The sequence below is a fragment of the Salvelinus sp. IW2-2015 genome, linkage group LG4q.1:29 (genome assembly GCF_002910315.2).
Source record: "Salvelinus sp. IW2-2015 linkage group LG4q.1:29, ASM291031v2, whole genome shotgun sequence".
NCBI lineage: Eukaryota > Metazoa > Chordata > Actinopteri > Salmoniformes > Salmonidae > Salvelinus > Salvelinus sp. IW2-2015.
Window position 1 is genome coordinate 35,754,172 of NC_036842.1, and position 20,969 is coordinate 35,775,140.

Below are 20,969 nucleotides of genomic sequence, written 5' to 3' on the forward strand. Positions count from 1 at the left end.
AGAAGGGAGTGTGTTGGCTACATACCAGTCAATCCTCAAATGAATCACATTTTATTTGTCACATGAGCAGAATACAACAGGCCTTACAGTGAAATGCTTACGAATTGGGAATTCTATAGTGTTTTGCACATTGCAGTTGTTTTGCCTAAATTGTTTGACCATCTCCCATGAACTGCCAGCTCCCTGAACTCCTTTATAGGTGAAAGAAGCCAACATGAACCATTTCAGACAACAAAATGAGCTGCTAACGCAGGAGAGGTTAGAAGGCGTGACATGTTGTAGGTTTACATTGACCTTAGGCTAAAGTTGTCCTGAACAGTTCACCCCTCAATTCCTCAAGTATCACCTTTAAAGTTATACATTAACTGCCTCAATTATCTTGTCAGCAGAACAACGGTTTTGGAATTTCTAGTGTGTTTAGCTGTTCAAACCGAAACATACCTTATTATGAGGTGCTATGCCAAAATGACATAGTGTAAACCGAATCCCATCCGATGAACACAACAGGTTAAATTGTGTTATTTTACAAGTTTCTCAAAGCTATAGATTGCAACTATTCTGAACAAAAAATATAAATGCAACATGTAAAGTGTTGGTCCCATGTTTCATGAGCTGAAATAAAAGATCCCAGAAATGTTCCATTTGAACAAAAAGCTTATTTCTCAAAAATGTTATGCTGAAGTTAGTTTACATCCCTCTTAGTGGGAATTTCTCCTTTACCAAGATAAACCATCCAGCTGACAGGTGTGGCATATCAAGAAGCCGATTAAACAGCATGATCATTACACAAGTGCAACTTGTGCTGGGGACAATAAACTGCCACTCTAAAATGTGCAGTTTTGTCACACAACACAATGTCTCAAGTTTTGAGGGAGTGTGCAATTGGCATACTGACTGCAGGAATGTCCACCAGAGCTGTTGCCAGAGACTTGAATGTTAATTTCTCTATACTGCCTACAATGTCGTTTTAGAGAATTTGGCAGTACGTCCAACTGGCCTCACAACCACATACCACGTGTAACCACGCCAGCCCAGGACCTACACATCCGGCTTCTTCACCTGTGGGATGGTCTGAGACCAGCCACCCGGACAGCTGATGAAACTGTAGGTATGCACAACCAAAGAATTTCTGCACAAACTGTCAGAAGCCGTCTCAGGGAAGGTCATCTGCGTGCTCGTCATCCTCACCTGGGTCGTAACCTGACTGCAGTTCGGCATCGTAACCGACTTCAGTGGGCAAATGCTCACCTTCACTGGCCACTGTCACGCTGGAGAAGCATGCTCTTCACGGATGAATCGCGGTTTCAACTGTACCGGGCAGATGGCAGACAGCATGTATGGTGTCATGTGGGAAAGCGGTTCGCTGATATCAGCGTTGTGAACAGAGTGCCCCATGTTGTCGGTGGGGTTATGGTATGGGCAGGTATAAGCTACGGACAATGAACACAATTGGATTTTTATCGATGGCAATTTAAATGCACGGAGAAACCGTGACGAGATACGTGCCCATTGTCGTGCCATTCATTAGCCACCATCACCTCATGTTTCCACATGATAATGCACGGCCCCATGTCGTAAGGATCTGTACATAATTCCTGGAAGCTGAAAATGTCCAGTTCTTCCATGGCCTGCATACTCACCAGACATGTTACTGATTGAGCATGTTTGGGATGCTCTGGATCGACGTGTACGACAGTGTGTTCCAGGTCCAGACAATATCCAGCAACTTCGCACAGCCATTGAAGAGGAGTGGGACAACATTCCACAGGCCACAATCAATAGCCTGATCAAGTCTATGCGAAGGAGATGTGTCGCACTGCATGAAGCTAATGTTGGTCACACCAGATACTGACTGGTTTTCTGATCCATACCTCTACCTTTTTTTAAAGGTATCTGTGACCAACAGATGTATATCTGTATTCCCAGTCATCAATCCATAGATTAGGGCCTAATTTATTTATTTCAATTGACTGATTTCCTTATATGAACTGTAACTCAGTAAAATCTTTGAAATTGTTGCATGTTGCTTTTATATTTTTGTTCAGTGTTTATAACAACTATATCACTTTTTTACTTGCAAAGTTTGCGTCTGTAAACATTTGTAAGCTTAATGCCTCTTAAGTTTATGAAGTAACTTATTTAAGTGCATGTACTGTATGTAACTACTGAGAAACAAGATTTCATTTTGAACTTCCTAAAATCTGACCATAGCTTTGACGGTATCAAAGCTCCAACTAGCCAACTAAGCATGTCTGACAAAGTCCTTGCTGGCTGCAGGACAGAGACCTCTGTTCTGTCGGCTTGCAGTTTAGAGTTGGTGATTTGTAGATAAGCCAGTGTGTTCTACTAAACCCACCATTATAGCACGCTTGTGTGCTGTGCTGTAATTTACTGTGAACTAACTGTTAGGAGGAGACCCCAGAGCCTGTAATTCTACAGTTTGTCCTCATCAGAGGACAGATTACTTCTGAATTTCAGTCGGTTTTGGTGGGATGGAGTTTTGGCCTGCCTGGTGACATCAACAGGTGGTAAATTAGTTAATAGACCAATAAAGAGAGTTCCAAACCTCTATGCAAATAACAGCAAATTTTTCAGTTTTCCCGTCCCCACTCAGACCACTCCCAGACAGTCCTAGCAACATTTTTACTTTAGAAATTGCTCTTTTTTAAGAAGCTATTTTCGTTTCTTTTTGACCATTTTAATTGAACTGTTTGCAATGATGTTAGGCTGATGTATTTTGTGGCGTCATGTATGTTTAAAAAAATTATAGGGCTCCCGAGTGGCGCACCGGTCTAAGGCACTGCATCTCAGTGCTAGAGGCGTCACTACAGACCCTGGTTTGATCCTGGGCTGTATCACATCCGGCCGTGATTGGGAGCCCCATCGGGCGGAGCACAATTGGCCCAGCGTCGTTAGGGTTTGGCCAGGGAAGGCATTGTAAATAAGAATTTGTCCTTAACTGACTTGCCTAGTTAAATAAAGGTTAAATAAAATAAATAAATAACCCGGTTGTATACTGTTAATAAAAATATGTGTTTCATTTTGCTACACATGGATGGAGAGAGAGCGAGATATGAAGGACAGAGGTTTGAGTCCCCCTGCTGGACATCAGATACTGTCATGTTTTCCAGCTGCTTGTCAACAGTTAAAAGAAGGACAACTGCATAATGAAGAGTTGAATTAACTCAAGGTTGAGTTAACAGGTTTAGTTAACAGGCTAACTCAAGACAATGAAAAAGTGAAAAGTGATAATGAAATAATCATAACAATGATTAAAAAAAACACAAGGATACTAGAAATGGCTTAGGGTGTTATTCTTGTTCCAATAGTGCTGTATGGTATTTTATATTAATAAAGCTTTATATAATAAGTAACAGCACATTATGTAGTTATTTATATATGGTCTGTGCTATCTGGGATCTTTGGAACATCCCTATCCCATTGAAGTTGACATTTTATATGGTAAAGTTTAGGGTAAAGGTAAGGTTCTGGTAAGGGCTATGATTAAGGTTAAGGTAGGGATTAAAGTTAGGGTTAGAGTTTAGGGTATGGATGTCCCAAGGACCCCGGATAGCACTGACTATTTATATATGGTGTGGGATAATGTCTGTATGGAAAGGATAATAAAATGCCTACTTGTACAATAACAATGTTGCTTATGGCATTGTCATTCAGTTGAAACGTTTTTCTTTACTGTCTTTTGCTTTTATGTAAAAAACTAATATTTACAGTACTGTACAACACCATAGGCCTAATTATATGTGTATATCAAGGTGATGCCAGAAATAAATAAAAAACATACCGGTTGCCAAATTGAAGCAATCTAAATTATCTCAAGATCTGAAGAGTGGGGACCAACCCTCAAATACATTTTGGTACATATGGAGCTGCTGAAAATGATAACATACCGTTACATTTCATGGCTGTTATTATATCCATCTATGGGCTTTCCTGAGATAATTTGTCTGGTATAACTTTTCTCTTGTTTCCTTTATTTCAAGAACATCCGTTTCTTTATGTCCAAGTTGTGCCTCCTTTGGAAAGGTTTGAATTGTTGCAATAACGTCAGACGGAAGCAAAATTCCTTTTTTGGTGATATCCTGTCAAGAGTTATTTTAAATGGCTCGTCAGACAATTGAAAAGTGTAGCCTATTTTGAGGCCACACAAACTCGAGAGCTGCATCGTGATGAGAGCCCCCGCAGTCTCCACTTGACCGGTGCGGTTCGAGACTATAAATTGGCTCGCAGTGGCCATGGGGAGGACATGAACACCTGTATCTGCAAGTAGATTGTAGTTGGGGAAATTTGACTAATCTCGTCAGAGAAGCTTTTCGAAAGCAAGAAGAAAGTCTAATGTTTCAGGAGGACCAGGGACGGAGAGCAGAAATGGAGAGCCCCATAAGTGAAGACAGGCAAGTCATATTATCTATGAATTTATGTTGTTTTAATTTTTCTACAAGTTGACAAATTAAAAGGTATGTCTGGTCAATGAACGGCTAAAATTGAATGCACAATCTGGGATATGAATGACATTGACTCTTGAAGAATATAGGCCTATGCCTACTCGTTGTATAACTGTTATGCCCAGAATAACCAATACTCCATGGTGTTATGGTTATTTGAGTCTTGGTAAACAGATTCCAGAATGTGTTTTTCATTTAACAAAATATAGTAAATGATGCATTTAAATACTGTTATCATACAGTATGGTAATTGTGGTCTGAATGTTTAAAAAAACATTAATAATTATTATTATTTTTTTTTTTACATGATTTCTCTTAGATTTATCTGCCGACCTTTTTACAAGGAAAATTATAAAGACATGGAGTTGGATGATTGGTCACCTCCAGATGCTGATCTTACACAGAAGATGGTGACCCAAATTGAACACTATCTTTCTGATGAAAATCTAGCAAAAGATGCATTCCTTTTAAAACATGTGAAAAGAAACAAGATGGGTTATGTGAACATAAAGCTGCTGACATCTTTTAAAAAGGTGAGTTACTTTTCTTTCCCCTAATTTTCCAACTAATGCAATTTAAAAAAATATCCGGTTTTAAATATGTTGACTTCGATTTTGTTATAACACATTTTTATATCAAGGCATTGAGATATTAACTTGACATTTACATCCATGTTCTATTAGATGAAGCCTCTGACCAAAGACTGGCGAGTCACAGCCTACGCCCTAAATTACTCCTCCAAACTAGAAGTCAACAAGGAGGGCAACAAGGTCCGTCGCAAAGACCCAGTACCAGAGTCCCTCTTGGTTCAGGTGCCCAGCAGACTTCTGTTAATGTGGAACATCTCTGCTGAGCTGACCTCTAGTGGCAATGGTGGTGATGAAGACATCCCTGCACCCCAGAGGAGCACTATGGAAACTGCCATCACTCTCCTGGAGCCCTTTGGAAGCATCTGCACAGTGAGGGTGTTCCGGCCGCGGAAGGAGCTCCCACCAGAAGTCCAGAGGTTCGCCTACAGGTACCCTGAGTTGTGCTCCCAGGAAAGTGTTCTGGTAGAGTATGAGGACTTGGAAGGCGCCGGCAGAGCCTACCACCAGCTGTCCCAGTCCGAGGACTTTGTGAGAGTCGTCCAGATCGGGATGACATCGAAAAAGAAAGCAGGGCATAAGTTGGGAGGCTGCGTTGAAGACAGAGGTGCCGGTAAAGGTGTATCAATCGGCAACCGCTGCTTGGAGCAGCTCCAGTTCCGAGGGGAAGACTCTTCGGCGTGGAGTTCGTCCGGCGAATCCGAGATGGCCTCTCCGATGCACATGCCTCGGTTCTCCTCGGGCCAGGTATGCAGGAGCCCCTGGGACAGCCCTCGCTCTAGCCCCTACCACAGCCCCAGGGTCCTCCGGGCACCTCTGCCCACCCCTCCGCGGGTCTCCCCGCTCCTGGCCTCCGAGATGTGGAGGAGCCCCGACACCAGCCCGGATCTCAGTCGACGCAACTACGAGAACCCGGCCGATAGCAGCAGCCTCTGGTTCCAGAGGCGTAAACTGGCTGCGGTGCAAACCTCCTCCCTGGATGACAGCAGCAGCAGTAAGCAGGGTCGTCTGGGCATTAAGAGGGTCCTAATGGGGGATTCCCTGCCCCCCGGGGTCATCCGGTTCCCCTACGGGCCAGATGGGACAAGAGGATTTCCCAGCTCCTTTGTAGGAAGAACACTTCAGTACACCCTCAAGACATGACCTCAGACCAATGCTGTTCATGTTGTTTGTTATATGTTTTAGGAAGTAATCTATAGATTGATCATTTTATAGTCTCGTATAGACCTGTGTGCAGGGAAAAACTGTAACAAGCATCTTGAAGGTGAATTCTAGAAATAACATTTAGGGACGGTATCCCGAAAATGCGTAGTTCTGGACTAAGATGCACTTACAGTGGAGTATCTCCATTGAACATGCTATAAGGACTAGGACTTCTGTTATGCTGTTAAATCCTGTGGCTAACATCTCAACATCTACCCACACAGTGACTATATCTTAACTTCCTATCTATCCTCATTCTATGACTCAGCTGCAGTTATTTATATTCTTAAAAGGCCCAGTGCAGTCAAAAACGTGATGTTCTTGTGTTTTATATATAATTCGACACTATGAGGTTGGAATAATGTGGTAATGGCCTGTTAGTGTAAGAGCTGTTTGAAAAAGCCACCTGAAAGTTCTGCCTGTTTTGGTGGGAATTTTGGTGACATCACCAGGCAGTATATTAGTTAATAGACCAATAAGAGTTCCAAACCTCTCTGCCAATAACAGCTAGTTTCCCCCTCCCCACTCAGACCACTCCCAGACAGTCCTAGCAAAATTCTTGCTCGAGAAATTGCTCTTTGCTTAGAAGCTTTGTTCCTCTTTGACAATTTTTAGTTGAAAACAATCACAGTAAGGTAATTGTTACCCAGAAATGATTTGATATTGAGATCAAAACAGCTGCTGTTTTGACTGAGTGTAGGTCAACATTGCACCGTGCTCTAGTGGAGAAAAGCTATTTGTACAGCCCAGTTATAATACAGCCTGAAAATAAACTTCAGTATGTCGATCTGAATGAGAAACTGCCAATACGAATGTCGCCATGACAACATGGGAAACTGTCTGAGCCCTCTAGTACTGTGTCGAGAGTCCCTGCGCCACAGCAAAGGACTTCTATTCTGATTCAAAAAGCTGACAAAGGGGTTTGACAATGACGAAAATGATGCCTCATGAGAGCTCTTTCGTTGCCAATTTCAGCGTGTCAATTAAAATGTATGACTAAGTCTTTTGAATGGCTGAGGAGCGTTTACATGATTACTGTGATTACCCCCCCCCCCCCATATCATCAGAAAATCACATTAGTATGAAAAGTAGGGAACCAAAAAAAGCATAATTTCCCATTCCATACCTGTTACTGGCCAATCAATGACCACCACAGGGCAAGATAACACACATCAGCCTGAATCGTGTACACTACCCATTCAGATGTGAAGAAATAAGACTAATCAAAATACAATTGATTACATCATACTGTAGTAAAGCAAAGGGTGGACAATGAATGAGTTTAATAATAGGAATGTGTTAAAACACAGAACATAGATTTTTCCTACATGTCTTGTCCAGGGGGGGGGGGGGGGGCAGCAATGGGTTAAGAAACTGGAACAATTTAGTGCTTTATCTCACAACGCAACATAATCCAAACCCATCTCAACATAAACAAATTAAAAACAGACCATGGGTCCTCTGAAGATGCATGCATTTTTCACAACGCTCAAAATCACTGGCTTGTGATCAATTTTTTTTTTTTTTACGGGTCGAACAAACTAATTTTATTTAAAGAAAAATCTCAAAATGGATTTGATCTTACTTCTAAGGATTGGTCTTAGTGCAGTTCCCCTGTACATGACAAACACTCAGCTCCTGTTCAATCCAACTAGCTCACAAACACAAACTCCCTATAAAACATATACAGTAGATAGCGAGTAACTGATTTTGCCATTCCTTTGGAGCGGTGCCATATTTCAATGCCATATTTTTACTTTACATTTTAAATTGTGGAAAAACAGAGCATTAGTAAAAAAGCCAAACTAAATTTTATGCTTTCCACGACGCAAATATATGAGGGGTTGGTATCCATTTATGGAGAAAAACATTTTCTGTTGTTGAAATTATCAGCCAGGTGGTATCTGAGGTTAGTAACTAGCTGCTCTGTAAGCACGTTTCTAATGTTAACAAATCCTGATGCAAGCTTTGGTCTTCAACTGATTGATAAAGAAGACAACTTCATTTGTCAGACAAACATGAGGATGAAGGTCTAGTATTACATAGCGCTATTGTGGACAGTAATTTACAGTGCATTCACCATTTTGTATCTGAGCAGCGTCCACCTGTCACAGTGGATGCCACAGCCTCATGGGACGTCCTCATTGGGACGTGCACAAGTTCAGACACTGGGCAGCCATTTTGGATCAAAAGACCTCCAGGTCGGCAGCGTTGTAGACTACGGGTGTGTCCTCAGTGCCCATGGCAGGTTCTGGTTCCGGTTCCTGTTGGCCCTCCTCTTCGGCAACCACCTCTAGAGACTCCAAGGCCTCGTTGGTGTCGCTTGCGAACGTTTCCCTGGAGACGTCGTCGTGTTCCTGCAGGTTCAGTGTGTTGATGGCCTGCTTCATCTTCTTGGCAACCACGTGTCGCCTTCGCTTCTGTGCTGACTTCTTGCCCTTGTACTCCTTCTGGGTTTCGTCGTAAAATATTTCCTATTTAAAAATATGTTTACAGAAATTTGATTATTAAAAATGTAGTGTGTGTGCATATGGGGAGTACAGAAAAAAAGATAGGCCTACACGGATTCAGTGGACGGGATTAGAGAAGTGCATGAAAAGCCACTTGATTTTACAGTCTCAGGTGTCATACCTTAAGGTGCTCACTAGAGATACTGGGAGTGTTCTTCAGCAAGTTGAGATACACCCCTCCAGGAGTCCGTCGCCTGCTGCCATCCTACAGTGAGGTGAACATATCAAATAATTTCACACAGACTTAACAAATGGTTACAGAACAATCTAGCATAAGGGTGAATTCAAATATGTTTTAGAAAGGCATGCAGTTACACAAGTGATGATTCATTGCGATGAGAATTGGGACATTATGGATATCATATAACAGGAGTTGTCAATTAACTCAGCTGTATCTATCTCATATAAACTGAAACAAGAACAGATGCATACCATAATGTACACACCACCAGTTTCCTCAAGTGTGGCGGTCTCTCCAAGCAGTTCTATTGCTTTCTTCTTCCCAATGACTCTCACAATTCGCTCAATCAATTCCTTTTTGGGCTCTTGTAGCCTTGAGGGGAGAAAATGGATCCGCAAGTTAGTATGAGGTTATTGTACGACTGTGTGATATTGTTGACACTGTGGAAAGAAGAAAATAATGACATTTTATTTAGCCCGCATGGCAAGCCAAACATTTCATATGGCCAAATATGAAATAGCCAAAACATTCCAACCAACCAGCTCACCTGTGGGCTATCTCTTCAATCACCCTGTCGTCTGTGTCTTCCTCTGTGATCTGATACCGACCCTCGATGTCCATCTCAGCCCTGGGGCCCAGCCTCTCTTTGGCCGAACGCTTCCTCTTAAAATGGCCGCCTCCATTCTCTTCGGCGGCCGGCCCGCCACGCTTCATGTACTCGTCCAGCTGAGTGTCCAACATGGCTACCTCGCCTGGCTCCTGTTCCTCCCTCTCCTTCTCCATGAGCTTGCGGGCCAGGACGTAGTTGTAGGTCTCCACCTGTCTGCTGGCCATGCTAATGGCACCATCCACACCAAGGAAATCCAGCTCAGCTTCCACTGCCTGCTGGGTCTGCTCCTGAACCACAGAGCCCCAGATGTTGTTGACTTTGCGGCCGCCTTGGTTAGCCTGGGGGGCTCCGAAGTGGGGAGTGGGAACCGGGGCAGGTTGGGGAGCGTTGGAGCACTTCTGCCGCTTCCGCCTCCACACCGCTGCGTCCTCATCCGAGTCTGGTTCGCTATCGCTGGAGTCTGCGGTTCTCATGGTGCTACGGTAGCTTGTGGCTGACGTAGCTGTCTGTGGAAGGGCCCTACTCTGGAAAGACTGGCCACTGAAAGCAGGAGCTGCTGCAGGCATCTAGGTGGTAAGAGAAGAAATACTGTCAGATCATTTTCAGATTTAATTATACAAGCTCATTTAAAAACCCTTTAAACATTAAGTCTGGTACGCCTGACTTTGAGCGGTTCTGGACTGGTTCCCACCTACATGCGTGTGTGTACAGGGCGCTCTGTGAATGGCGCAAAATAAATTGTTGTTCACTCCGTGAATGCTCTGGTGGTCCTGCTTCACATGCCATTCTCCTCTCTCATCTGACATGCAGTATGTGAAATCTGACACTTCACTTGCATAAGGAGCGTCTCACATTTTCTGGCCTATCCAGACAAAGGATCGATTTCCTTCGCCTGTGAAATTCGCAGCTCCGCTTACAATACTGGATATGAAACAGGAGACCCTAGAGATTGCAGCAAAATCAGTTTAATCTCACTGTGATATTCTCAGATGGATTTAGAGCTCTCAACATGAAAAATACCAAATCATTTTATAGATTTTAAACAAGACTACTTTCTCTTCGTCACAGAGGGATGAATCCGTGCTTAAAGCTGATGGTGTAATGAGTCAGCAGGCATTTGAATGGCGTCTCTGCTTCGCTCAGAGGAAGCTGGGCAGAAAATGCTCTGTTGTAAGTTATGAGAAATAGTGCTACATTTGTATTTTACAGTTATAAGGTGAAATATTATAGTAAGTCCTTTCTAAATAGATGTCTAAACTATATTTAGAAAGCATTTCAAGCCCTATTCCCCTCACTTTGTGGAATAGGAAAACAATGTATGATTTTTCATATTTGTATCATTTGTACTGTGTACTGGAGTCCTGAAAAGTGATTACCTCAGCAATTTATAACTATTCATGCCAGAAAGGTGAGATTTTAATATTTCTGGCAGTATAACTAGGTATTGTTTATGGCCCTCATGATAAATAATTACTTTGGGGTATTTACATTTTTACATAAAATTGTACAGGTTTTAATACCAAAGTAGTAGGCTCCTCTCATTACCGGTAGGTGACATGTAACAGTTAATCTATCGTGGACAGATTCATGTGAAGTGACACTTTTGCAATAATTGTACTTCTAGATAACCGAGATTAGTCATTTGTTTAGTCATTGCCTAGTTAAAGAAAAAAAGTAATTAGATGACATGGAGCAGCATAAATTAGCTTGAGTGTCCACACCATAGCAACGCAAGCTAGCTAGTTAGCAAAATGTAGCACACGCTTTCGATGCACTGGGACCACTGAGACTTGCAAAAAACATATAGCAATCTTTGTGGACAACGTGCTCCTCTAGCAAACTGTAACTAAAGACTGTTCTTCAATTTGTGCTGTAGCTACGTTGCAAAGCTAGCGTCGCGAACGTAGCTAGCTAGCTTTAGCTAACGTTTGCTTCCATTCCCACGTTTGCAGAATCAAACAATCCAATTTGTTAATGTTTAAGAACGTCTAATTTAATTATTTTCTTACTTGGGGTTTAACGTCAACTGTGGTTCCCATTTCTGAATCAGAGTTTGATCCAGAAATCTCTCCATCCTCCAAATCATCCATTGTATCTCTGTTAACACCCGCCATTTCTCCAGTCTTACTCGGAAGTAAATAAATGTACCCACACCCACGTCACAACTTTTTTCCTCTTGATAAATTATATTTACGTTTTTATAGTTTGTGATTCAAACGCAAGACATGAACAATACCCGTGTAAATATAGATTGTAGGTATTTATATTTATTTAACTACAGTTTGCTGGTATGTTACTATACAAATGAACACTGAGAACTCATTGGTAGAGGACGGTTTCGATCCGTCCACCTCTGGGTTATGGGCCCAGCACGCTTCCGCTGCGCCACTCTGCTTTAAATGATCAGGTCAAATTTCATTTGTCACGTGCGCCGAGTACAACAGGTGTAGACCTTACAGCGAAATGTTTACTTACAAGCCCTTAACCAACAATGCAGTTTTAAGAAAATACACAAAAAAATAAGATAAGAATAACAAATGATTAAAGAGCAGCAGTAAATAACAATAGTGGGGCTATATACCAGGGTACCGGTACAGAGGCAGCGTGCGGGGACACCGTGTCGAGGTAATTGAGGTAATATGTACATGTAGGTAGAGTTATTAAAGTGACTATGCATAGATAATAACTGAGAGTAGCAGCAGCGTTGCAATGAGATGGCAATGCAAATAGTCTGGGTAGCCATTTGATTAGCTGTTCAGGACTCTTATGGCTTGGGGGTAGAAGCTATTTAGGAGCCTCTTGGACCTAGACTTGGCGCTCCAGTACCGCTTGCCATGCGGGAGCAGAGAGAACAGTCTATGACTAGGGTTGCTGGAGTCTTTGACAATTTTTACGGCCTTCCTCTGACACCTTCTGGTATAGAGGTCCTGGATGGCAGGAAGCTTGGCCCCGGTGATGTACTGGGCCGTACGCACTGCCCTCTGTAGTGCCTTGCGGTCGGAGGCCGAGCAGTTGCCATACCAGGCAGTGATGCAACTCGTCAGGATGCTCTCGATGGTGCAGCTGTTAAACCTTTTGAGGATCTGAGGACCCATGCCAAACATTTTCAGTCTCCTGTGGGGGAATAGGTTTTGTCGTGCCCGCTTCACAACTGTCTTGGTGTGCTTGGACAATGTTCGTTTGTTGGTGATGTGGACACCAAGGAACTTTAAGCTCTCAACCCACTCCACTACAGCCCCATCGAAGAGAATGGGGGCGTGCTTGGTCCTCCTTCTCCTGTAGTCCACAATCATCTCCTTTGTCTTGATCACGTTGAGGGAGAGGTTGTTGTCCTTGCACCACACGGTCAGGTCTCTGACCTCCTCCCTATAGGCTGTCTCATTGTTGTCGTTGGTCAGGCCTACCACTGTTGTGTCATCAGCAAACTTTATGATGGTGTTGGAGTCGTGCCTGGCCGTGCAGTCATGAGTGAACAAGGAGTACAGGAAGGGACTGAGCACACACCCCTGAGGGGCCCCCGTGTTGAGGATCAGCGTGGCGGATGTGTTGTTACCTACCCTTACCACCTGGGGGCGGCCCATCAGAAAGTCCAGGATCCAGTTGCAGAGGGAGGTGTTTAGTCCCAGGGTCTTTAGCTTAGTGATGAGCTTTGAGGGCACTATGGTGTTGAACGCTGAGCTGTAGTCAATGAATAGCATTCTCACATAGGTGTTCCTTTTTTCCAGGTGTGAAAGGTCAGTGTGGAGTGCATCATCTGTGGATCTGTTGGTGCGGTATGCAAATTGGAGTGGGTCTAGGGTTGGGTCTAGGGTTTCTGGGATAATGGTGTTGATGTGGGCCATGGCTACAGACGTGAGTGCTACGGGTCGGTAGTCATTTAGGCATGTTACCTTAGTGTTCTTGGGCACAGGGACTATGGTGGTCTGCTTGAAACATGTTGGTATTACAGACTCAGACAGGGAGAGGTTGAAAATGTCAGTGAAGACACTTGCCTGTTGGTCAGCGCATGCTCGGGAGTACACGTCCTGGTAATCTGTCTGGCCCTGCTGCCTTGTGAATATTGACCTGTTTAAAGGTTTTACTCAGATCGGCTGCGGAGAGCGTGATCACACAGTCGTCCGGAACAGCTGATGCTCTCATGCATGTTTCAGTGTTACTTGCCTCGAAGCGAGCATGGAAGTTACTTAGCTCGTCTGGTAGGCTCATGTCACTGGGCAGCTCTTGGCTGTGCTTCCCTTTGTAGTCTGTAATAGTTTGCAGGCCCTGCCACATCCGATGAGCGTTGGAGCCGGTGTAGTACGATTCGATCTTAGTCCTGTATTGATGCTTTGCCTGTTTTATGGTTCGTCGGAGGGCATAGCGGGATTTCTTATAGAGTCTAACATTGTATCAATTTACAGTCCCACTGTAACAAAGTGCTTATATCCTTCAGTAAACTTTTTAGAAGATATCCCCTTTCTCTAATCACCATCACTACTATTATTATTATTATTATAATATTATAATATAATGGTCCCGTGTGGCTCAGTTGGTAGAGCATGGCGCTTGCAACGCCAGGTTTGTGGGTTCATTCCCCACGGGGGGACCAGGATGAATATGTATGAACTTTCCAATTTGTAAGTCGCTCTGGATAAGAGCGTCTGCTAAATGACTTAAATGTAATAATATTTTTTTTACTGTTATTGTTGATGTCATTATCGCACTTCGATGGTGGCTTTGTCATTCATGCTAATAAAGCTTAACTGAATCTGAATCTCCCATCACAGTGCATCAATACAGTTATGATGTTTACAATAAATCAAACTAAACTGTTTAGTTTACATTTAATTAAGTTTTCTACTGTCATCATTAGCTACTTTGTCACTAACTTCAGAGAAACAGATTTGAATGTACTCAGATGAGATTGTTTCAGTAAATTAAATTCCAATTCAAGAATTCATGGTGCACACATTTTCACAGTGCTAGCTAAAAATAGCCACAAAAAAGAACCGGTAATTAAAAAATGTAATTTAAAAAAAAAATGAATAGAGCTAAGCACAGGCAAAATCCTAGAGGAAAACCTAGTTCAGTCTGCTTTCCAACAGACACTGGGAGACAAATTCACCTTTCAGCAAGAAAATAATCTAAAACAGGAGGCCAGATCTACACTGGAGTTGTTTACCAGGATGACATTGAATAATCCTGAGTTGATAATAATCATAGTTACAGTTTTGATCTAAATCGTCTTGAAAATCTATGGAAAGACTTGAAAATGGCTTTCTAGCAATGATCAACTACCAACTTGACAGCGCTTGAAGATTTAATAAAACAATAATGCGCAAATATTGTTCAATCGAGGTGTGCGAAGCTCTTAGAGATTTACCCAGAAAGATTCACAGGTGTAATCATGTCACGTTCCTGACCTTATTTCCTTTGTTTAGCCTTGTTTAGTTGGTCAGGACGTGAGCTGGGTGGGCATTCTATGTTATGTGTTTCTATGTTGGGTTCATTGCATTAGCCTGATATGGTTCTCAATCAGGGGCAGGTGTTTTACGTTTCCTCTGATTGAGAACCATATTAAGGTAGGCTGTTCTCACTGTTTGTTTGTGGGTGATTGTTGCTGTGTCTGTGTTTGTTTCACCACACGGTTTTGTTTCGTTTGTTCGTGCGTGTGTTCGTTCATGGTTTATGTTCTCAAGTTCAGGTCTGTTCACGTTATTTTGTCAGTGTTCTGTTTAGTTGGATAATTCATTAAAATTCAACATCATGAACATTCACCACGCTGCGCCTTGGTCCTCTCTTCCACATAAAGACGAGCATTACAAATCGCTGCCATAGGTGATTCAAAAATGTATATACTCAGGGGTATGAAATTGAATACTTATGTGAATTGAATATTTCTGTATTTCTAAAAACATGTTTTCACTTTATCATTACGGGGTATTGTGTAGATTGGCCAGAACAACATCAATTTAATCCATTTTGAAATCAGGCTGTAACACAACAAAAATGTGGAATAAGTCAAGGGGTATAAATACTTTCTGAAGCCACTGTATAGCATACTGTGCAATACAATCTTTAAAAAATGTGCCCTGCAATAAGATAACCTGTTTGATTTCTAAACCCAATACCATGGTGGTCCTGCATGATGTTGGATGTATTGGACTATAAGGTATGGAGAATGATAAAGAGCCTGTAGGATTATAGAAAAAGCAGTTGGGAAATTAATGTTTGAGTTTCAAAAACTAAATGTTCAGTGAATGTGAGTATATTTAGTTTAAATGATTAACATCAAATCAGATAGTGTTTCACTATTTATCGAGTATGGAGACAAATAGCAAATGTGTCTCAGGCAGTATTTGAAGTATCTAAATATAGTGTAACCTACAAGTCAATGTATATCAAGTGCCATGGAGGGTGCAATCTTACAATGTTGCAGTCCAGAAGTGAGATATTTACCATCTATATGCCAAAAGCCTGGGCCTCTGATAGAGACTGTAGAAGTGTCATCAATGCATGCTTCAGTATTCCCCCTTCTCTCTAGGAGCATTGGTGTGCCCAGGCACCATAGGCGTGTCAAAAGGATCCCACTCTGGTAACCAATGTAGCTGACCGATGTAAAGAGAGACAAGTGCCTTAGCAAAATGCAATCTAAAGCTTGCGTGGTCCAAAGATGAGAACTACCATCTTTGGCAAAAGCCTGGGCTCCTGACAGGGACAATAGAATTCTCCCCACTGCGTGTTACAACAGTAAAATAATATGTTTGTCACCTCGTCAAACTGATTCTATATTTAATTTAGTCTTTGAGATGCTCAAACAAGCATGTGTGTATCTGTGGTTGGTGTTCTTCAAATGTAAAATGCACTAGACTGTGCAAGACAGAATCCACAAAGAAAAGAGAACAGGCAAATGCATATGTGGTCCCAATGTCTAAATTGTGATGGCAGGGCTAGTTCAAATTGCAGTAGGATAATTATCCTCACAGCTTAGTGAATCAGCCCATGCCTGGTGAACAGCACTTGGTTGATCTCAGGGAGCAGGACACAGGAGAGCTGAATAGATCATGTGAGACAAAAGTGAGAGACAAGAATGAATAAAATAAATCACAGAAAAGGAATGTAGTTTGTGAGCTAGAAAATGAACATCCTTAGTCTGAGGCAGGGTGCTCTGCAATCATCCTACTCCAACTATTGACAGGGATAATATGGCATTTCTAGTTTGTCAGTAGAAATTAAATGAGTGGGTCCTGCATTGATGACTGTATGAGATTTACTCTACTTGTCCTATCAATTGTTGTAGTGTTAAATTATTACTTGGAATAAACTGATAGCTAAAATGCTCCTTGTCCTGGTATGGTGAGATAACTTGATCCCGCGTTGGAATATGGTGATACGAGCGATTATTTCAAAGACCGCTACCGTAAACCATACCCCTGTGGGCAGAGCTAGGCATGTTGCACTGGGACATGTGAAGAAAAGTATCTTATTTTACAATTGGTCCACCGTGGTTCTGTGTAGCCTAGTTATACTAAATATATTTGAGATGAGTCCTGAAAATACAAGTGCTATTGTTGGACAGCTGATAGACATGGTAAAGGCCAGATTGTACACCTCAATATTTAAAAATCTAGCAGTTTGTCACTGTATCCAGTCTTAGTACCTACCTTTGAACGGTTTCATTCAGACGCTCCACCAACCCATTCGTTTGAGGGTGATATGGCAGGCAAAAGCTCATTTGGATGCAAGTGTGGCACACAATGTCGTGTTTATCTGTGCATTTTCAGATGAGAAAGTGCAATTATAAAAGTTATAACATAATTATAACACTAATCCACATAATTGCATCACCATATATCTTGTGCTTTCCCCAAATAATAATATTTCCATAATCATATCTTAAACTACATGCGGTAATCATGTGAAATTCTGAAACCTACATCACTAGCGATTTCGCACCCCTGGTCCGTAAGCATCCGCATTGGAGCAACGAATTTATAAAACCAGGTGACAATGCACCCTGACTCCTCTTCTGCAGACTTCCTCTTTACAGAGAATGCCTCACTACACCTGGTGAAGTAATCCACCATTGTGCAGATGTAGTCACCACTGTTGGGTACAAGTGGCTCCAAAAGGTCCATTCCCAATCCCACCGACTCCCAAGGTTCTGAGGTAATTCATACTGCCTTAATAACTGACGGCCAGTGTTGAGATTTATCGCCTTTAAATCATTGACATTGTCAACTCCATCATTTTAATTGTGCCTTTTTCGAATAAAGACTCCAGATTTTCACTGAGTTATAATTAATTTCCTGAATGGCACAGCCAGAAGAGGACTAAACACTACTCAGAGCCTGGTTCCTCTCTTGGTTTCTTCCTAGTTTTCTGCCTTCTAGGCAGTCACTGTGCTTCTGCCTCTGCATTGCTTTATTTTGGGGGTTTTAGGCCAGGTATCTAGAAAGCACTTAGTGACAACTGCCGATGTAAAAGGGGCTTTAAAACACAAATTTGAATGGAAAGGATTGATTTAGCTCTGTTAGGATTAGGTATCCATATGCACCAGACACATCACCTGTACATTCATTGTTGTGAGTATTATTATCACACAGTTAAAAAGCACTTTTTGTTTAAGTGATTATCAAATGTGTCACGAATACTACCGAAGGTGGCTCCCCTTCCCGTTCGGGTGGCGCTCGGCGGTCGTCGTCGCCAGTCTACTAGCTGCCACCGATCCCTTTTTCCTTTTCGTTTATGTCTGTCTAAATGTTTTCAGCTGTTCCTTGTTGGGGTTTTGGGAGGTGTACTATTTAGTTTCGCCCGCTAGTGTTTGTGCGGGCTTATTGGTTGTCATTGTACGTCGGAGGTGGATTATTGATTTTGGGTTTTTCGCTGTCCAGTTTATTTAACAGTGGTCTTTGGGTTGTGTTTGCGCCTGTGTTTTTTGCATCACCCCTTTTGTACCTGTTCCTGTTGACTGTGGACATTAAAGCGTTTGTTCCCGTGAAACTTCTGCTCTCTGCGCCTGACTCTACACCCATCATTCTCCTGACGTTACAAAATGTAATGCCATATAAAGGTGTTGAATCAATGGCTCATACATTTGGGTAACAAACAAAAATACAGCTGTGGAAATCCACAAATATAGAATTTGTCACCTCAGGTGTTCTGACCAGGTGTGGAGAGTCTTTGACCTGGATGCACTTATAATGAAGATCTCCATCTGTTGAAAGTAGATATTTGATAGGTTCCCTGAACACCCGTGGGTAATTTCCACACAAAGTATGTTTATGGATATTACTGGGCATGGCTAATAGGGATGCAAATGATCTTATCCTTCATCTCAAAGGTTTTATCCCTTTGTGTAAAGGCAAACCGTTCTGTTTTAGTTGCATTGTCCTTCTATCTGCTGTGGACTTTAAAGTCCACAATTAACCTCTGGATCCACTGTCTTACCTACTACTGCAACACGTGATTGGGAGACCCATAGGCTGGCGCACAATTAGCCCAGCATCATCAGGGTTTGGCCGGGGTAGGCCGTCATTGTAAATAAGAATTTGTTCTTAACCTCTAACGAGCCTCTACCCCGGGTCCGGGAGCACCCCCCACCCCCCCACACACTGATTAGCATAGCTAGCATAGCTTCACAAGTAGATAGTAGCATCTAAATATCATTAAATCACAAGTCCAAGACACCAGATGAAAGATACAGATCTTGTGAATAAAGCCACCATTTCAGATTTTTAAAAAATGTCTTTACAGGGAAGACAAAATATGTAAATCTATTAGCTAAACACGTTAGCAAAATACACCACTATTCTAACTCCATCAGTTTCTTACTCCTTCAGGTGCTATCACCAATTCGGCTCAACTAAGATATTGATATCCACTAACCAAGAAAAAACCTCTTCAGATGACAGTCTGATAACATATTCATGGTATAGGATAGTTTTTGTTAGAAAAAAGTGCATATTCAGGTAGAAATCACAGTTTACAATTGCACCCACCATCACAAATCGACTAGAATTACTAGATAGAGCAACGTGTATGACCAATTTACTCATCATAAAACATTTCATAAAAATAGACAAAGCATAGCAATGGAAAGACCCAGTTCTTGTGATTTCAGACCATATTTCAGATTTTCTAAGCGTTTTTCAGCGAAAACACAATAAATCGATAAGTTAGCATACCACATGTGCAAACGTTACCAGAGCATCGATTCCAGCCAAAGAGCGCATAACGTAATCACCGCCAAAATATATTAATTTTCACTAACCTTCTCAGAATTCTTCGATGACACTCCTGTAACATCATTTTACAATATACATATACAGTTTGTTCGAAAAGGTGCATATTTAGCCATACAAAACCGTGGTTACACAATAAAAATACTAGGAAATCAAGCCTCAATATGTCTGACGTCATCTATCAGAGTGATCAGTTTAATTGAAAGCTAATCATATACTGACTAAAAAATACAGGGTTGACAGCAATCGAAAGACAAATTAGTTCTTAATGCAACCGCTGATTTACATTTTTAAAATTATCCTACTTTTCAAACAGGGTTGGCCAAGTGAAGCTATACCAAACAAAATGGCGAAATATGCGTTTAAAATATTTCGACAGAAACACGATTTATCATATTAAATATTGCTTACTTTGAGCTGTTCTTCCATCAGATTCTTGGGCAATGTATCCTTTCTAGTTATAAACGCTTTTGGTCGATAGATGTCCTCTGTCCTTCGAAATGTCCACCACCAACGACCGACACCCCAAAACGGTCCAAACTTTCAGAGTGCACAACAAAGAAATTCCTCAAAATCGCACTAAACGGATATAAATTGCTATAAAACGGTTCAAATTAACACATTATGATGTTTTTAACAACTATAACGACTGAAAACATGACCGGAGAAAATTGCTGGTTAGAAAACGATTTGGAACGAGGCAAGTCCGATGGCCTTCACGCTTCAGGCGCACGACGAGAAAGGGCGGTCCCTAAACATTTTGTGGTTTTATAATGCTGTGAATGTCCCATCGATTTCATTGAAAACGTGATGACGTACAGACACCCAGAGGAAGACGTAGGCAGTGTCGGTTTCTTCATAGCATTCACTGTCGCCTTAAAAACAGACCCCAGATCAGGGGTAAAAATTTCTGAAATCTGAACCCTGTCATGAAAAGTGCTGTAGAAATTGTTCTGTACCACTCAGAGACAAAATTCCAACTTCTATAGAAACTAGAAGGTGTTTTCTATCCAATAATAACAATAATATGCATATTGTACGATCAAGAATTTAGCACGGGCAGTTTAATTTGGAGACACAAATATGCTAATGCGGAACAGCACCCCCTATAGTTGCAAGAAGTCTTAACTGACTTGCCTAGTTAAATAAAGGTGAAATAAAAAATAAAAATATCAGCCAGGGAAACTAATTG

At 41.9% G+C, this 20,969-nt stretch overlaps 2 protein-coding genes across 2 annotated transcripts; one reads left to right on the forward strand and one right to left on the reverse strand.

The window, feature by feature from the left end:
- Positions 1-4,783: 4,783 nt before the first annotated feature.
- LOC111961124 (la-related protein 6-like) lies at positions 4,784-6,283 on the forward strand. The gene is made up of 2 exons (XM_023983239.2): positions 4,784-4,996; positions 5,147-6,283. The coding sequence occupies exons 1-2, from the start codon at positions 4,823-4,825 to the stop codon at positions 6,191-6,193; spliced, it is 1,221 nt and encodes a 406-aa protein (XP_023839007.2). The 5' UTR covers positions 4,784-4,822; the 3' UTR covers positions 6,194-6,283.
- A 1,720-nt stretch (positions 6,284-8,003) lies between these two features.
- On the reverse strand, positions 8,004-11,701 carry phax (phosphorylated adaptor for RNA export). The gene is made up of 5 exons (XM_023984587.2): positions 11,564-11,701; positions 9,492-10,120; positions 9,196-9,316; positions 8,885-8,968; positions 8,004-8,727 (listed from the first exon to the last, which is right to left on the reverse strand). Exons 1-5 carry the CDS (start codon positions 11,666-11,668, stop codon positions 8,440-8,442), a joined length of 1,227 nt encoding a protein of 408 aa, XP_023840355.1. The 5' UTR covers positions 11,669-11,701; the 3' UTR covers positions 8,004-8,439.
- Positions 11,702-20,969: the final 9,268 nt, after the last annotated feature.